At 46.9% G+C, this 17,314-nt stretch overlaps 1 protein-coding gene across 1 annotated transcript in view; it reads left to right on the top strand.

The window, feature by feature from the left end:
- Positions 1-44: 44 nt before the first annotated feature.
- SLC25A1 (solute carrier family 25 member 1) overlaps positions 45-17,314 on the top strand; it is a 54,748-nt gene continuing 37,478 nt past the window's right edge. The window contains exon 1 of the mRNA XM_083418362.1: positions 45-409. Coding sequence (XP_083274488.1) covers positions 295-409 — 115 coding nt within the window. The 5' untranslated portion in view covers positions 45-294. The remainder of the gene's footprint in view (positions 410-17,314) is intronic.

The raw sequence follows: 17,314 nt of genomic DNA, 5'->3' as shown, positions 1-17,314 counted from the left end.
CCCTCCTTCCAGCATTAAAAGCCAATGGCGAGCCCGTGACGCTAGCTGCGTGGCGAGGGGCTGCCCCACCTCCGCTCGCGGGAAAAGGGGGCGGCGGCGCCCGCCTTGGCTAGCTGGATCGGCTCGGCTCCCGGCAGTATATAGAAGAAGCCCTGGCTGGGGATCCGGCGGCGGCAGCGACCTGGCAATTTCCTCCAGCTCCTGCTTCACTTGGATCAACTCACCCCCACCTGCCAGTTCTGCTGCTTTTGCAAAACTGTCCCGTCTGTCGGTGGGTCGGATCCTGCAACCATCATGTCTCCATCCTCGACGCCCTTCGCCAGCCCATTCGCCAGACCTCGCTGCCTGGCTGCAGCGGCTCCGGCGGGCAAAACCAAACTTACCCATCCGGGCAAAGCCATCTTAGCAGGTAAACAAACCGGAGTGGCTGCAGAAACATTTTATATTGTGACTTTGTTGGACGGGAGGGAGTGGATCGTCTCTAAAGTGGATCGGCTCACAAAGCTTGCTGCATTTAATGTTTTTTTTTAAACGTGCCGCAAAAAAAATCGCCTTGAACTTCTCTTCTCTTGCCCCCCCCCCCACTGCGCCCCACCCTCTGGGAAAAGTTTGCAACTCAAAACTTCCCCCTTCCAAAAGCGGACTTTGTTAAGAGCTCCTCGTTTGGGGAGGGATCCCTGCTTCTTGCAAGAGCAAGTCTGGGCTGGTGGAAAGAATCCTGCAAAGATCAGATGGTGCCGCTTTGCGAGGTGTGTGTGTGTCTGTGTGTGCGTCTATCTCTCCCCTCCAGCCGCCGCCTTTCCTCTCTTTTTTTTGCAACCGGTAGTACATGAAACAACAAGCCACTCGCGACCCCGCCCCTTCAAGGCTGCTGTTCAGAGCTGATTGGCGGATGGGAATGGGCTGCGCCCCGCGCGAGCCTCTCTGTTGTTGACGAGTTGGCTGGATGCTCAAGTTCCTAGTCCCTGGGGTTTGCTTTGCCTCATGAGCCTATGGGAGTAGCCGCCTGTCTGGGGAAACAGTTAATGGGCCCTTCAGCAATGGTGTTCCGTTGTGGGTGTGTTCTGCAAAGCGTTCTAGACGAGATGACAGTGGATTTAATTCTAATTTATTACTGGACAGTGGTACCTCGGGTTACAGACGCTTCAGGTTACAGACTCCTCTAACCCAGAAATAGTGCTTCAGGTTAAGAACTTTGCATTAGGATGAGAACAGAAAGCGTGCTCCGGCAGCGCGGCTGCAGCGGGAGGCCCCATTAGCTAAAGTGGTGCTTCATGTTAAGAACAGTTTCAGGTTAAGAACGGACCTCCGGAACGAATTAAGTACTTAACCCGAGGTACCACTGTAGCTGCCTTTCTAGGGAAACAGTTAATGGGCCCTCAGGTTGCATACACTTCAGGTTACAGACTCCGCTAACCCAGAAATAGTACCTCGGGTTAAGAACTTTGCTTCAGGATGAGAACAGAAATCATGCTCCTGCGGCATGGCAGCAGCGGGAGGCTCCATTAGCTAAAGTGGTGCTTCAGGTTAAGAACTGTCTCAGGTTAAGAACGGACCTCCGGAACGCATTAAGTACTTAACCCGAGGTACCACTGTAGTTGTTCCCTGTGGCTACCATATTGTCGGTTTCTGGAGTGGCACAACAAAAGAGTGGACTCTCCGCTAGAACATTTGTGGTGTAAAAAGCTATAGGATTTCATCAGGAAGTTCTAGGACATGGGTAGGCAAACTGAGGCCCCGGGGCCGGATCCGGCCCAATCACCTTCTAAATCCACCCCCCGGACGGTCCAGGAATCAGTATGTTTTTACATGAGCAGAATGTGTGCTTTTATTTAAAATGCATCTCGGTTTTTTGTGGGGCATAGGAGTTCGTTCTCCCCCCCCCCAAATAAATATAGTCCAGCCCCCCACCAGGTCTGAGGGAAAGTGGACTGGCCCCCTGCTGAAAAAGTTTGCTGATCCCTCTTCTAGGATATGCGCTGGTTGAAAAGGAAGTATGTGCAACAGCCCCCAAACTTTTGCAGGTGGAAATAATATAGATGCATGTCCAATGAAAAGCACCTAATGTTCCCTGGACTTTTAATGCAATGCCTGGTGCTTTGGTTTTGACACCTAAAAATCTGGTTGCTTCCAAAGACTTGTCTTTTCCGTATCTGCTCAACAACACTTCTTTTGGAGGGTCTTCTTCCTGACTGGTGGTTAAAATGACTATTTGTTAGTTCTGGTGCTTGAGGATAATGGCAGATGCTTAGCAAAAAAAGTTTTTGTTTTAAAAAAATAATCCCTAAAACCATGTTTCTTTCTTTTTAACTTTGATTTTCTATCGATACAACTGAAAAAAAGGAAAGAAAGCAAAAATACAAACAAAAATAACAATAAACACAAAACTTTCTTAACAAAATAATAAAGCGAAAATTGGTCTTGGAACTATAGACCCGACCTCCCGTCTATTCCTTATTTCATTTATGTATTACCTGTTGCCCACTTTTATAATAATTTAACTAATTCTAAATATATCTTAAGTCTCATGTCTAACTTGAAACTATTACTGTGAAATTCTTCAAATGCTGCCACAGAATTTAAACTGCTATAATTATATTTCAGATAAACTTTAAAGACCTCCCATTTTGAAACAAATTCCTGTTTTGGTTTATTCTTAATTTTATCTAAATCCATGTTTCAGGGGCTAGGTGAGCCTTTGGTCTGATCCCACTCATCTTATGATGGACTACAAAACTCTTCACAGTTTGGGATCTGTTTACTTGAGAGACTGTCTTCTCCCGTGTATTCCCAACTCAACTGCTTTCATCTGAGAAAGTGGCACGGTTACTGGTTCCACATAAAACACCTGTACTTGTGAAAAATCAACATTTTAGTGGCAGCACAGGTAGCCTTTGGAACTCTCTGCCTGTTGACACCAGACAGGTGCCTTCACTACTTTTTCTTTTTTTCTTTTTTCTTTTTGGTGCCTGCAAAAATAAACAACTATCTGATTTTTAGTAGACATCTGAAGGCAGCCCTCTTTAGGGAAGCTTTTAATATTTGATGAATTATTGTATTTTAAAATTTTGCTGGAAGCCACCCAGAGTGGCTGGGGAAACCCTGCCAGATGGGCAGAGTATAAATAAAATTATTATTATTATTATTATTATTATTATTATTATTATTATTATTATTATTAAAATGTTTAGGCAAGCCCATCCAGACATGTAAAATGTGGACACGTATTTTAATCTGCTTTTTAGCATATGGTTCATCTGTAATTATTTTTTAATATTTTAAATAGTTGTGTGTAACTTCTTTTACTGACGAAATGAAAATGGTTATAAAGCATCAAATTATTATAATAAGAAATGTGTGATGGAATACAGTTTTTCATAACGAAACAGTTTCTTATTAGAGCAACAGCACAATAAAGGAAGAGAAAATGAGCAGCTCGTATATTAAAATGAATGTTTTGGACTGTTGGTAGATCTCTGTCCTCCATAAAACTGTTATATGCCCTATTAAAGCTATCTGAGGCTGTATACATATCATACTTTTAAAGTGCACACACTCCAAGAATTCTGGGAGCTGTAGCTTACCCCCAAAGAGCTATAACTCCCAGCATCCTTTTTCTAGGTGCTTTAAATGTATGGTGTGCGCTCAGCCTAAGCCTATAGAATGACTCCACTTTCTTGAGCCTTTTGTCAATTTTTGGGGGGGGCGGAGGGGGAGTGGAGAAGATTCCCTGACTCCAGTTTCCTTCCAAATATTAGAATGCATATTTTTCTCTTAATTTTAGAACAGTTTCCCCCAGTGATGGCTGCTGTGGGGTTTTTGTTTTGGTATTAATCTTGCACCAGCAGCTCTGTAGACACGGCTGTTTGAACAAGCTGGGCTCTCCCCTTCTTGCAAAGCCAATTGCGACATATCAGCAAGCGAGCAAGAGCGCATGGCTAGCGTTGTTCCAGCGCTTAATTGCATTAAACAGGCTGATCTGCCAGAGAAAGGTAATCAGCGGCCTCCCGGCCGCCAGTCCTCTTAGACTGGCGGGAATTAATTCAGGGCATGCCTTTATCTTGTTAAAAATGCTTCCTATCCAACTCCAGAGCAGCCAAGAACATAGGAGGCTGTCTTGCATCGAACTAGACCATGAGTCTATATTGCTCAGTACTGCCTACACTGGTTGGCAGCAGCTTTCCTGGGATTCAGACAGGAAACATTCCCAAACTTTGTTGGAGATGCCGGGAATTGAACCAGGCAGAATTGAAGCCGGAGACAGGACAGATGTTCTGTCACTGAGCTGTGGTTCTTCCCCAATATCCGAGGAGCACAGACTTGTACAAAGTCAAACCAGTAGTCATCTTGCATAGAATTGTCTGCACTACGTGGGGCTACCTTTGAAGGTAACCCGGAAACTACAACTAATCCAGAACGCGGCAGCCAGACTGGTGACTGGGAGCGGCCGCCGAGACCACATAACACTGGTCTTGAAAGACCTACATTGGCTCCCAGTACGTTTCCGAGCACAATTCAAAGTGTTGGTGCTGACCTTTAAAGCCCTAAACAGCCTCGGTCCTGTATACCTGAAGGAGCGTCTCCACCCCCATCGTTCTGCCCGGACACTGAGGTCCAGCGCCGAGGGCCTTCTGGCAGTTCCCTCGCTGCGAGAAGCCAAGTTACAGGGAACCAGGCAGAGGGCCTTCTCGGTAGTGGCGCCCTCCCTGTGGAACGCCCTCCCACCAGATGTCAAAGAGAACAACAACTACCAGACTTTTAGAAGACATCTGAAGGCAGCCCTGTTTAGGGAAGCTTTTAATGTTTGATGTATCACAGTATTTTAATATTTTTTTGGAAGCCGCCCCGAGTGGCTGGGGAAGCCCAGCCAGATGGGCAGGGTATAAATAATAAATTTATTATTATTATTATTATTATTATTATTATTATTATTATTATTATTATTTATTATTATTATTATTATTATTATTATTATTATTATTATTATTATTTTATTGCACTGACTGGCAGCAGCTCTTCGGGGTTTCTGGCAAGCCTCTTTCCTTGTCTTACCTGGAGACTTCAGCATTAGAAACTCAGGTATATAACCTGGGCGCCAAATGGCAGCTAGAATCTAGGTTGCGGCCACCACAACAAAATGTCTATTGGCCTGGGGGGTTGGGCTAGATGACCCTCAAGATCCCTTCCAGTGCTACCTGAAGGAGCGTCTCCACCCCTATCATTCTGCCCGGCCACTGAGGTCCAGCTCCGGGGGCCTTCTGGCGGTTCCCTCCCTTTCGAGAAGTGAGGTTACAGAGAACCAGGCAGAGGGCCTTCTTGGTGGTGGAGCCCGACCTGTGGAATGCCCCCCCCCCACCAGATGTCAAGGAAATAAACAACTATCTGACTTTTAGAAGACATCTGAAGGCAGCCCTGTTTGGGGAAGTTTTTTATGTCTGATGTTTTATTGCGTTTTCGATATCCTGTTGGGACGCGGGTGGTGCTATGGGTTAAACCACAGAGCCTAGGTCTTGCCGATCAGAAGGTCGGCGGTTCAATCCCTGCGATGGGGTGAGCTCCCATTGCTCGGTCCCTGCTCCTGCAGACCTAGCAGTTCGAAAGTATGTCAAAAGTGCAAGTAGATAAATAGGTACCGCTCCGGCGGGAAGGTAAACGGCGTTTCCATGCGCTGCTCTGGTTCGCCAGAAGCGGCTTAGTCATGCTAGTCACATGACCCGGAAGCTGTACGCCGGCTCCCTCAGCCAGTAAAGCGAGATGAGCGCCGCAACCTCAGAGTCAGCCATGACTGGACCTAATGGTCAGGGGTCCCTTTACCTTTTAATATCCCGCTGGAAGCTGCTCAGAGTGGCTGGGAGGCCCAACCAGATGGGCACGGTATAAGTAATAAATAATAACAACAACAACAATTCCACGCTTATATTATCTCAACTACATTGCTTGACCACAATTCCCTAGTCCCAGTAATGCAAAAAGGGAACGCTCACAGTGGAAATGGAAATGGTATTAACTGTGGACTAGGACAGAGGTTTTTGAACTGTGGTTGCCAACCTGGCCCCCAGAAATCTCCACTTCATCGCAATTCGACTAGCGCCAGTAGCAAAATGCGCCTGGCACCTGGCTAATTTTGAACCCTGCTGGAGATAGATCTGGGATCTCTGCACGCAAAGGACGTGCTCTGAAACTGAGCTGAGACTCTCCCCATAAAGTACGAGTGGGGAATATGTGTCCTTCTGGAAGATTGGGGGGAAGGTTGTTGGTTGGTTTCTGCTCTTGTTTTTATTACGTGTTTTGCATTTAAAAAAAATATCTTGTATTTTTATGTTGAGTATTGCCCTGAGATCTTTGGATGGAGGGCAGTATACAAATTCAATATAAATACAGTGGTACCTCAGGTTACAGACGCTTCAGGTTACAGACGCTTCAGGTTACAGACTCCACTAACCCAGAAATAGTACCTCGGGTTAAGAACTTTACTTCAGGAAGAGAACAGAAATCATGCAGTGGCAGCGGGAGGCCCCATTAGCTAAAGTGGTACCTCAGGTTAAGAACGGTTTCAGGTTAAGAACGGACCTCCTGAACGAATTAAGTTCTTAACCCGAGGTACCACTGTAAACGCCCATCCTCCCTGACCATTGGCCATGCCGACCAGGGCTGATGGGCGTTGGAGTCCAACAATTTATGGAAGCGGCGCCATGTTGACTAGCTCTGGTCTACACTGACCCGCATTAGTTCTCCAAAGCTTCAGTCTGTAGTTTTTACCAGCCCTGACTGAAGATGCTTGGAGAATTGTAGGTTGGGAACTGACAGGCAGTGCGTCAAAACTGTCTTGCAGAGAGTTATCCTTTTTCCTTCCGTTCACCTGTCCTAGGATCTGAAAGTATCTTTTTGTCACCAGCCAGACTTCTGATCCCTGGGCTCAGTTGGGAGTGAAAAGTGTAGTATTCTGGCACCTGTCCTTATATTCCCAGATTGCCGCTCCATCCCAATTGACTCCTTTTGGCCCCATCTGAACTCTACATTTAAAGCAGTGTCATTCCCCGTTCAGCAAACAAACGGTGCATATTAGCAAAATATGTTCAAACTGTACCAATGTAGCTTGTAAGTGTCATGGAGCACAAAAATGCCAACAAACCGGACAAATAAAATTACACACCAACCCCGCCTACCCTCCCCCTGCTCCTGATCACCCCCCCTCGCTTTGCCCCACCCTCCTTGCCAATCTCCCACAACGCACCCCAAGCCCCTCCCCTCTTCCTCAAGCCCCGCCTTCTCCGAGCCCCTCCCTTTTTAAAGGCAGCGGGAGGCCCTTTGCAAAGCCTCTCTCCCCTTTGTTAAACCTCTCTGCAGGCACGTTTGCCAAAGGGGGAGAGACACCTCCATTAAACAGCTTGCCTGGACCAGCCAGCCGTTCCCCACAGTGCAGTTGTTGTGGCTGCAGAGCGTGACGACATCCTACATCTTTTATGTATATAGGAAGACAAGCTTGTCACAAAAGGCAAAGACGTTTTGACCTTGGTCTTCCTCAGGGGTCTCCGTGCTTGCCTACTTGACAACTGATTGCATTCTTTTGCTTAGGATATAAATAGACGTGTGTTGCTTTTTTCTTGTCGTTCTTTAAACCCATTCCTTTTTTGGGGTGGGGGGGTGTGTATGAATTCACATCAGTTTGCCAATTTATTCTTTTTGATCCCAATCTTTTTAGCACACCCTGCCACTGGGTCAAGTTTTTCCTTGCCACCACCAATGTATTGGAAGGGACGCGGGTGGCGCTGTGGGTAAAAGCCTCAGCGCCTAGGGCTTGCCGATCGAAAGATCAGTGGTTCGAATCCCCGCAGCGGGGTGCGCTCCCGTTGTTCGGTCCCAGCGCCTGCCAACCTAGCAGTTCGAAAGCACCCCCGGGTGCAAGTAGATAAATAGGGACCGCTTACTAGCGGGAAGGTAAACGGCGTTTCCGTGTGCGGCTCTGGCTCGCCAGAGCAGCGATGTCATGCTGGCCACGTGACCCGGAAGTGTCTCCGGACAGCGCTGGCCCCCGGCCTCTTGAGTGAGATGGGCGCACAACCCTAGAGTCTGTCAAGACTGGCCCGTACGGGCAGGGGTACCTTTACCTTTACCTTTACCAATGTATTTGCTTGGCTCTTAAATTTCTCTGTCCCGGGGAGGTAGTGGTTAAAACCAGTTCCCTTTTTGGCCCTGGCGGTTTTATTCTGTGAGCACACACAGGTTTGAAATGATCCATCACCCTCCCTCGCATTTGTGGGCACCTCTTCCTGACAGCTGGCTGACGTTGCCAGCATGTACCCTTCATTTTTCAGTTTGAAAGGTTGCGCGCTCTGAATACGGAAAAAGGGTGTTCGTCTCCAAGCCCAGAACACTCTAAAAGACCGATTCTGATGAGAGAGCATGTTTACAAATCTTGTTTTGTGTGAAAAATTTTGGAATAGTTTTGAGCGATGAAGGGTATGAGAGCACTTGTGGGGAGAGAGAGTGGGGGCTTCGTAGAGGTAAGAAAGGGAGACCCTTTTAAGGTGTGGGCTTTGTGTGGGTAGGCAGCCGATCCGGCAACATAAAGGCTTGATTGTGGCTGTGAAAAGAACAAAGGCTGTCTTGAAAAGCTGGGTGGTTGTTTTTTTCCACACAGACTAGTCCGGTGGAATTCAGATTTTTCAGCTGCCAAGGAATGCTATTAATGTCAATCCATCTGTCAAAGATGGTTTGCATATTGCGGAGGATTCTGGGATGTGAGCAGAATGTGTATCCCCCAAACACACGGGAGTCTCTTGGGTATTCCCTTTGCTTGCGCAAGCAGCGCATCATTGAGTGCTCCCAGCATGCAGCCATAGCTGTTCTTTATAGAGGACCATGGGTTGTGGTGAACCAGCAGCGTCCTTTGGGACAATCCATCTGCCGAGGACAGTAATCCGATGAAAAGGCCTGGTAGATCAACCATTGCTTGCAGTGCTGCGGGCAGCGGGGGGCAATTTGCAATTTAATGAGGCTACAACTCAAACCTGCATGTCAACTGAACACTTCTCTGAATTTTTGCAGTGCAAATCTCCAGCCAAATAGTATGTACATATTAGGGGAAAGTCTGCACGAAAATGCATGCATTGGGGAAACTTAACATATACAATTGCTTTATACTGGGGGGGAAACGGCTTGCAAAAAATCTGTACGTTGGGGGCGAACAGCCTGCGAAAAGCGTGTTTCGTTAGGAGAAATTTGCACTAAGATTTGCTGGTGAATTTTCACGAGATTTTATTTTTTATTTTTTTTTAAGTTGCTAATTGCTGCCAAAATTAGGAGAACTGAATCTGAGTGAGAAATGGAGAGGGAACTGAAATTGACTGATGTATCCGTTCCCTAATGCCAAGCCTGATTTGCTTGTAAACTCTTGAGTCAGTGTATCATGTTAAGTGAGCCAATGCTTTGGAAGATCCAATGCTTTGCTTCCTGAAGGTATCATCCGGGTTCCTTCTTTCCCTTCCTCCTCATCGCCAAAGGATGATACATTTGGCACCAGCTTGGCTGCAGGAGCTGCCGGAAGGAGGCGTACAAGGCGTCATCCAACCATCTTAAGGACTCCACTCCAGATTTGTGAAGAGTTTACTCCTTAGCCTTTTCTTCTCCTGAAGATATCTAGCAAGGCAGTGGAAGTTTAGGATCAGAGCTTTCCTTCCCCTGGATGGGCTACCTGCCGAGGTGTATGTGCCCCATCTGATGTACTATAATGTACTATTATATATTTTGGGGTGAGATTGTCTTATTTGGTGTTTCCTTTCGTTGTCGTTCAGTCGTGTCCGACTCTTCGTGACCCCCTGGACCAGAGCACGCCAGGCACTCCTGTCTTCCACTGCCTCCCGCAGTTTGGTCAAACTCATGTTGGTAGCTTCAAGAACACCATCCAACCATCTCATCCTCCGTCGTCCCCTTCTCCTTGTGCCCTCCATCTTTCCCAACATCAGGGTCTTTTCCAGGGAGTCTTCTCTTCTCATGAGGTGGCCAAAGTCTTGGAGCCTCAGCTTCAGAATCTGTCCTTCCAGTGATCACTCAGGGCTGATTTCCTTCAGAATGGAGAGGTTTGATCTTCTTGCAGTCCAAGGGACTCTCAAGAGCAGGGGTAGGCAACTTTAGGCCCAGTCCAGGAATCAGCGTGTTTTTACATGAGTAGAATGTGTCCTTTTATTTAAAATGCATCTCTGGGTTATTTGTGAGGCATAGGAATTCGTTCATTCCCCCCTCCCAATACAGTCCGGCCCACCACATGGTCTGAGGGATGGTGGACCAGGCCACTGCTGAAAAAGGTTGCTGACCCCTGCTCAAGAGCTTAGCTGTCAACTTTTCCCTTTTCTTGCGAGGAATCCTATTCGGAATAAGGGAATTTCCCTTAAAAAAAGGAAAACGTTGACAGCTATGCTCAAGAGTCTCCTCCAGCACCATAATTCAAAAGCATCAATTCTTCGGCTGTCAGCCTTCTTTATGGTCCAGCTCTCACTTCCATACACTTTCCTTTTATTTAGATGTACAGTGGTACCTCGGATTAAGTACTTAATTTGTTCCAGAGGTCCGTTCTTAACCTGAAACTGTTCTTAACCTGAAGCACCACTTTAGCTAATGGGGCCTCCCGCTGCCGCCACGCCGCTGGAGCACGATTTCTGTTCTCATCCTGAAGCAAAGTTCTTAACCTGAAGCACTATTTCTGGCTTAGTGGAGTCTGTAACCTGAGGCGTATGTAACCTGAAGCGTATGTAACCCGAGGTACCGCTGTAATGTTTTCTGGCACTTTACAGCACAGAACGAGTTGCAAATAAATCACGCTAGTTGCTGGGGAACACCAGCGAGAATCGGTAGTTGCTCTGATACTCCTGTCTGTGGGATCCCTATTTGCATTTGGTTGGCCGCTGTGAGATCTTGGAGAGATCCAGTTCTGTTCTTCTGAGGATTCAAGGCCTGTGGGGGCTTTAGCTATCAAGTCGAAATCTGTAAAAGCAGCCTGGAGCTTTTTCGCATCCTTTGTCTGAAATGCTAGAAAAACCCCTTTGTCATACTTGCTAATGCATTTCCCCCCCTTCTTAATAGCAAAGAGATTGTGCAAGCGAGAGACACATGAAGTACAGGCCAGTTCCTGTAAAATGAGGGACAGAACAGGTTGCTTCACCCTCCCGGTCTTATCTTCTGCGATTGTTGACCCACCATGTTTACCAGTCCAGTTTTCTGAGCAAACTGTGCTCAGAAGAAGGCTGCTGTTTCGTACATTCCAGTATTTTCCACTCTTGCCTCCCTGCATTGCGTTCTGGGCGTAAGAGTCTCTTTTATCATTGGACTGTAACATCTTAAATGACAGGCCCCAGGACTTGCTGGGAAGGAGAGATGTTGGCAGGGGCTTGGTTGCCTCGATGAGCCGACTCGGCGCTGCAAATGAAGAATTCTCCCGTCTGATTTATAGCAAAGGCGTCTGATTAGATTGGAGTGTTATCCCCCTCCTTCTGCCTCACTCTCCCAAGTGCTTGATGGATATCAACCTTGCACGCTTACATTTTTTTATTTCAAAGTCTTGATCGGTAGCAGGGCTGGGGGAATGTTTTCGGTTTGGGGGCCTCGTTCACTTTTAGGCAAGCTTTCGGGGGCCGCATGCTGGAGGTAGACAGAGGAAAAGGTGGGAGAGGCATTGGAAGTGAATCATAGAATATTAGAATTGTAGAGTTGGAAATGATCCTAAAGGTCATCTAGTCCAACCCCCTGCAATGAAGGAATTTCTGCTAAAGCATCCATGATCCGTAGAGCTGGTGTGTATGTGTTCTCTGCAGTGTGGGAAAGGTGCTCATTCTTATTATTGTTAGCAGATTTGTTTAAATTACCAGATGCAGTCTGGGGAGAAAAGTCCTGTTGGCATTCTACTGAACAAATTGAACAAAAACAACGTATAATTTGAGAGGAAAGGAAGCGAGAGGTTTTGTTTTTTGCAAATGCAATCTTTATTGAGTTTTAATATGAACGTTTATCTAAACATGTCTGTCGTCCAAACTTCAAGTACAGATTTTCCCAATTCACTTACGTTAAACTCCCCCTCACCAAGAAAGCCAACAAATGCAAGCCTACCCCAAAATATACTACAGTGGTACCTCGGGTTACATACGCTTCAGGTTACATACGCTTCAGGTTACAGACTCCGCTAACCCATAAATAGTACCTTGGGTTAAGAACTTTGCTTCAGGATGAGAACAGAAATTGTGCTCCGGCGACGTGGCAGCAGCAGGAGGCCCCATTAACTAAAGTGGTGCTTCAGGTTAAGAACAGTTTCAGGTTAAGAATGGACCTCCGGAATGAATTAAGTACTTAACCCGAGGTACCACTGTACTCTGTGTAAATTCAACAAGGTTTTGTCTTTCTTAGATCAGGCCTTGCGCATAGCAGGGAGGCATTCAATCAAACATACAGAGGGGAAACTACCTTAGATTTGTGCAGCCAATGAGAGCACAGTACGGGCTCAGTGAGGATCAAACCACTCTGCCTGGTTGTTAACCAACACCTCCACTGCCCCTCCCCTTGCTAGTTGACTTTTGCGTTAATATGATTAACCCTTAAGTTACACACTGAATGATCCCTGCTGTTGCACTTCCAGCAGCTACATGACTTCCTTGAAGACCAAGTCCTGGAATTGAAAATGGGTTCGGGGGCAAATTGCAGGCTTAATTTAAGCCCCAGCTTGGCCGACAGCCCACAAACAACAACAGGCCCAGCCAGCTTTGAAGTGCCTGCCTGTACGTGACTTGTCAACTTTCATCTCCCCCATTCTTTCAAAGTTACCTGGTTAGTTTTTCCTGTTGGCCATTCTCCAGCCAAACTGCTTGGAGCCAGCTTGCAAAATGGAACTTATAAAAAGAAATTGCAGTGAAACGGCACTGCAATAAAGCTGCAATAACGGAGATAAAATCACAGAATTGGAGGATCAAATAGCCAGCATGAAACTACTTGTAGAAAACAAATGCAAAAGTTAAAAAAGCTTTTCCCCCCACCCCCCTGTTTCTGGAACAAAATGGAGGTTGTAGTGATGACCACCAATATCCTTAAAAGAGGACTTACTTGACAAATTCTTGGGAGAGGGAGGCGATCAATGGCTTCTAGCCAAGATGGCCGCTTACTATATCCTCTGCATGCCTCTGAATACCAGTTTCTGGCAAACACAAGTTAGGCGAGTTTCTGTGGCATTCAGGTCCTGGTTGTGGACTTCCTATTGGCTGCTGTGAGAACAGGATGCTGGACATTGCCTTGGCTGAATCCAGCAGGGCCACAACAGAGGAGGCACCGTTGTCCTTATACTTACCGTATTTTTCGATCTGTAAGATGCACCAGACCACAAGACGCACCTAGTTTTTGGAGGAGGAAAACAAGGAAAAAAATATTCTGAATCTCAGAAGCCAGAACAGCAAGAGGGATCACTGCGCAGTGAAAGTAGCAATCCCTCTTGCTGCTCTGGCTTCTGGGATAGCTGCGCAGCCTGCATTCGCTCCATGAGACGCACACACATTTCCCCTTACTTTTTAGGAGGGAAAAAGTGAGTCTTATAGAGCAAAAAATACGGTATCTCTTTGCTTCCCACCAGCAGCTGCTGGTGCCTTGATTTCATAGGATCAGGGCCAGTCCCTGTTTTTTAGGGGTGGGGGTGGGATGGTGGATTCTTCACTACTGACAGGTGAGATTAGGAAGGTAAGAATGGTTGCCATGTCCTCTCTTTACAGGTACAGTCGTAACTTGCTTCTCAAACGGCTTAGTTGCCGAACAAATCTTCTCCCAAACGCTGCAAACCTGGAAGTAAGTATTTTGGCTTGCGAGCGTTTTTCGGAAGCCGAACTTCCGACGCGGCTTCTTCTTGAGCGCAGGAAGCTCCTGCAGCCAATCAGTAGTCGCGCCTTGGTTTTCGAACGGTTTCGGGAGTCGCACGGTCTAAGTTTGAGAACCAAGGTACGACTGTATTGTTGTTCTGCTCCGGGCCTGTTGTTGTTCAGTGACTTTTGTAAACGACTTTGGCAAAGCAACTGAGGGGGTCTCATCACATTTGCAGATGGCACCAAATTGGGAGCGGCAGCTGATGCCGCAGAAGACAGAATCGGGATTCAAAGATGACCTGAATGGATTGGAGAACTGGGCCCAAGCTAGCAAACTTTCAGTAGGCACAACTTTAGGTTCTACACTCTTAGGCAGGAAAAGCCAGCTGCACGATTATAAGATGAGGGACACTTTGCTAGCCAGTGAAAAGGATTTTGGGGTCTTAGTAGACCACAAGCATAACACAAGCCAACAGTGTGATACAGCAGCAAAAAATCCAATGCTATCCTAGGCTGCATCAATAGAAGTACAGTGGTACCTCAGGATGCGAACAGTATCCGTTCTGGAGCCCCATTTGCATCCTGAATAGAACGTAAGACGTAACTGTTAAGTTGTGGGTGAACATATCAGACGACACAGCGATTCTTCAAACAGCTCTTGTTTATTCACAGGCCAGAACAGAACTGAGCTGAAGGGTTCAGCCAGCCTGCTTATATAGAGCTCAACTACAAGGCAACAGTAACAACTTTCTGTAACTGTCCAATCACTGAACGTCACTTTCAATTCCTTATTTGCATATGTGGACCTGAGTGAAAACTATCTACAGTATCCCCCTGCTGGCCCAGGGTGAGAACTTCAGTACATAACAGTGACTGCGCGTCTGCGCTTGCGCGGGTCGTGTTACGCCACTTCCGCGCATGATGTTATTTTGACCGTCTGCGCATGCGCGAGTGGTGAAACCTGGAAGTAACATGCTCCGTTACTTCCGGGTCGCCGTGGAGTGCCACCCGAAAATACTTACCCTGAAGCATATTTATCCTGAGGTATGACTGTATAGTGGTCCCAATTGAGGGAAGTAATCGTACCTCTCTATTCTGCCTTGGTCAGACCACACCTGGACCGCTGTGTCCTGCTCTGGGTGACATCATTTAAGAAGGATATTGAGAAGCTAGCACATGTGGAGAGGAGGGCAACCAAGAATATCAAGGGTCTGGAAACCAAGCCATATGAGGAACAGTTGAGGGAGTTGGGTGTGTTTAGCCTGGAAAAGAGGAGACTGAGAGGAGATATGGTAGCCACCTTCAGATATCTGAAGGGCCGCCAGGTGGAGGATGAAGCAAGCTTGTTTTCTCCTGCTCTGGAGGGTAGGATTGAGACCGATGGATTTGAGTTACAAGAAAGGAGATTCCGATGAAATATCAGGAAGAACTTTCCAGCAGTAAGAGCTGATAGATAGTGATATGGACTCCTGGTTTCCTCTTCATGGAAGGTTTTCAAGCAGAAGTTGGGATGCTTTAGTTGAGATTCCTGCATTGCAAGGGGGGTTGGACTTGGGTCAACCTTGAAGGTAAAGGGACCCCTGACCATTAGGTCCAGTCGTGACCGACTCTGGGGTTGCGGCGCATCTCGCTTTATTGGCCAAGGGAGCCAGCATACAGCTTCCGGGTCATGTGGCCAGCATGACTAAGCCGCTTCTGGCGAACCAGAGCAGTGCACGGAAACGCTGTTTACCTTCCCGCCGGAGCGGTACCTATTTCTCTACTTGCGCTTTGACGTGCTTTCGAACTGCTAGGTTGGCAGGAGGAGGGACCGAGCAACAGGAGCTCACCCCGTCACGGGGATTTGAACCGCCGACCTTCTGATCGGCAAGTCCTAGGCTCTGTGGTTTAACCCACAGCGCCACCTGCGTCCCAGGTCAGCCTTAGGGTCCCTTCAACTCTATAGTTCTATGACCCAATGGCCTGACTCGGACTAAGGCAGCTTCTACGGTCCCCTTCAAATATGCCCCTGATTGTGGTGCTTTTTCCTCCTAGACGTTGATTTCTGCCTCTGTTTTTCTGGCTTTCCCTCGGGCTGCTGAATTGGCAGTCCGAGAAGCTTCTGCTCGGGGAAGGAAAGCCATCATCTGCAGAACAAACAAAACGACCGGTTGAGCAGAGAACTGCCTGTGATCAGAGCAGCTAAAAAATAAATAAAAAATTGAACCGCCTGGCACAATGCCCAGTCCTTAGGAGCAGACCTCCCCTCTCCTGGTATCTGTTTGAGCCATTTAAGACCACAAAGATCCTGAGTGGACCAATAATAATAATAATAATAATAATAATAATAATAATAATAATTTATTATTTATACCCCGCCCATCTGGCTGGGCTTCCCCAGCCACTCTGGGCGGCTTCCAAAAGTATATATTAAAATACTGTAATACATCAAACATTAAAAGCTTCCCTAAACAGGGCTGCCTTCAGATGTCTTCTAAAAGTCTGGTACAGTGGTGCCTCGCAAGATGAAATTAATTCGTTCTGCGAGTTTTTTCGTCTTGTGAATTTTTCGTCTTGCGAAGCACGGTTTCCCATAGGAAATGCATTGACGGTTTCCCATAGGAGTGCATTGACGGTTTTAAGAAAAAGGCGCAAGACGTTTTCGTCTTGCGAAGCAAGCCCATAGGGAAATTCGTCTTGCGAAGCAACTCAAAAAACAAAAAACTCTTTCGTCTGCGAGTTTTTCGTCTTGCAAGTTTTTCGTCTTGCGAGGTACCACTGTTGTTGTTCTCTTTGACATCTGGTGGGAGGGTGTTCCACAGGGCGGGCGCCACTACCGAGAAGGTCCTCTGCCTGGTTCCCTGTAACTTGGCTTCTCGCAGCGAGGGAACCGCCAGAAGGCCCTCAGTGCTGGACCTCTGTGTCCAGTTAGAACGATGGGGGTGGAGACGCTCCTTCAGGTATACTGGGCCGAGGCCGTTTAGGGCTTTAAAGGTCAACACCAACACTTTGAATTGTGCTCGGAAACAAACTGGGAGTCCAGCATTCTGTTCTTACAGTGGCCAACTAGAAGCCCTGGGGAAGTCTGCAAGCATAATTTCAGCACAATAGCCCCCCCCCCCCAGTAACTTCCATCCACTGGGGAGGCAGAGACATCATGACAAAGCATGACAAAAGTTACATCCTGCAAATAATCTGTGAAACATCACGTATCGAACATTATGCTCTAGGATTAAACAGTCCACGAGTTACGATGACATTTGCCAAGTCCTAGCAATAGAAATGTGGCTTTGTTTTGAGTTTGCATTGTGCTGTTTTTAATATATTGGGTGTTGCTTTTAAAGAGGAATAGAGTCTCTAATTGATTTTTGAATTTTATTGTTGTCCATGTTTTTATTCTGTATTTTATGCTGCTTTTATAATTAAGTGTTTTAAAGAGTTTTAAATTTGTTGTTAGCCGCCCTGAGCCCAGTTTTTGAACCGGGAAGGGTGGGGTATAAATAAAGTAT

Source organism: Podarcis tiliguerta (genome assembly GCF_965153285.1).
Source record: "Podarcis tiliguerta genome assembly, chromosome: 16".
NCBI classification, from domain to species: domain Eukaryota; kingdom Metazoa; phylum Chordata; class Lepidosauria; order Squamata; family Lacertidae; genus Podarcis; species Podarcis tiliguerta.
This window is presented reverse-complemented; position numbering and strand designations above follow the sequence as displayed.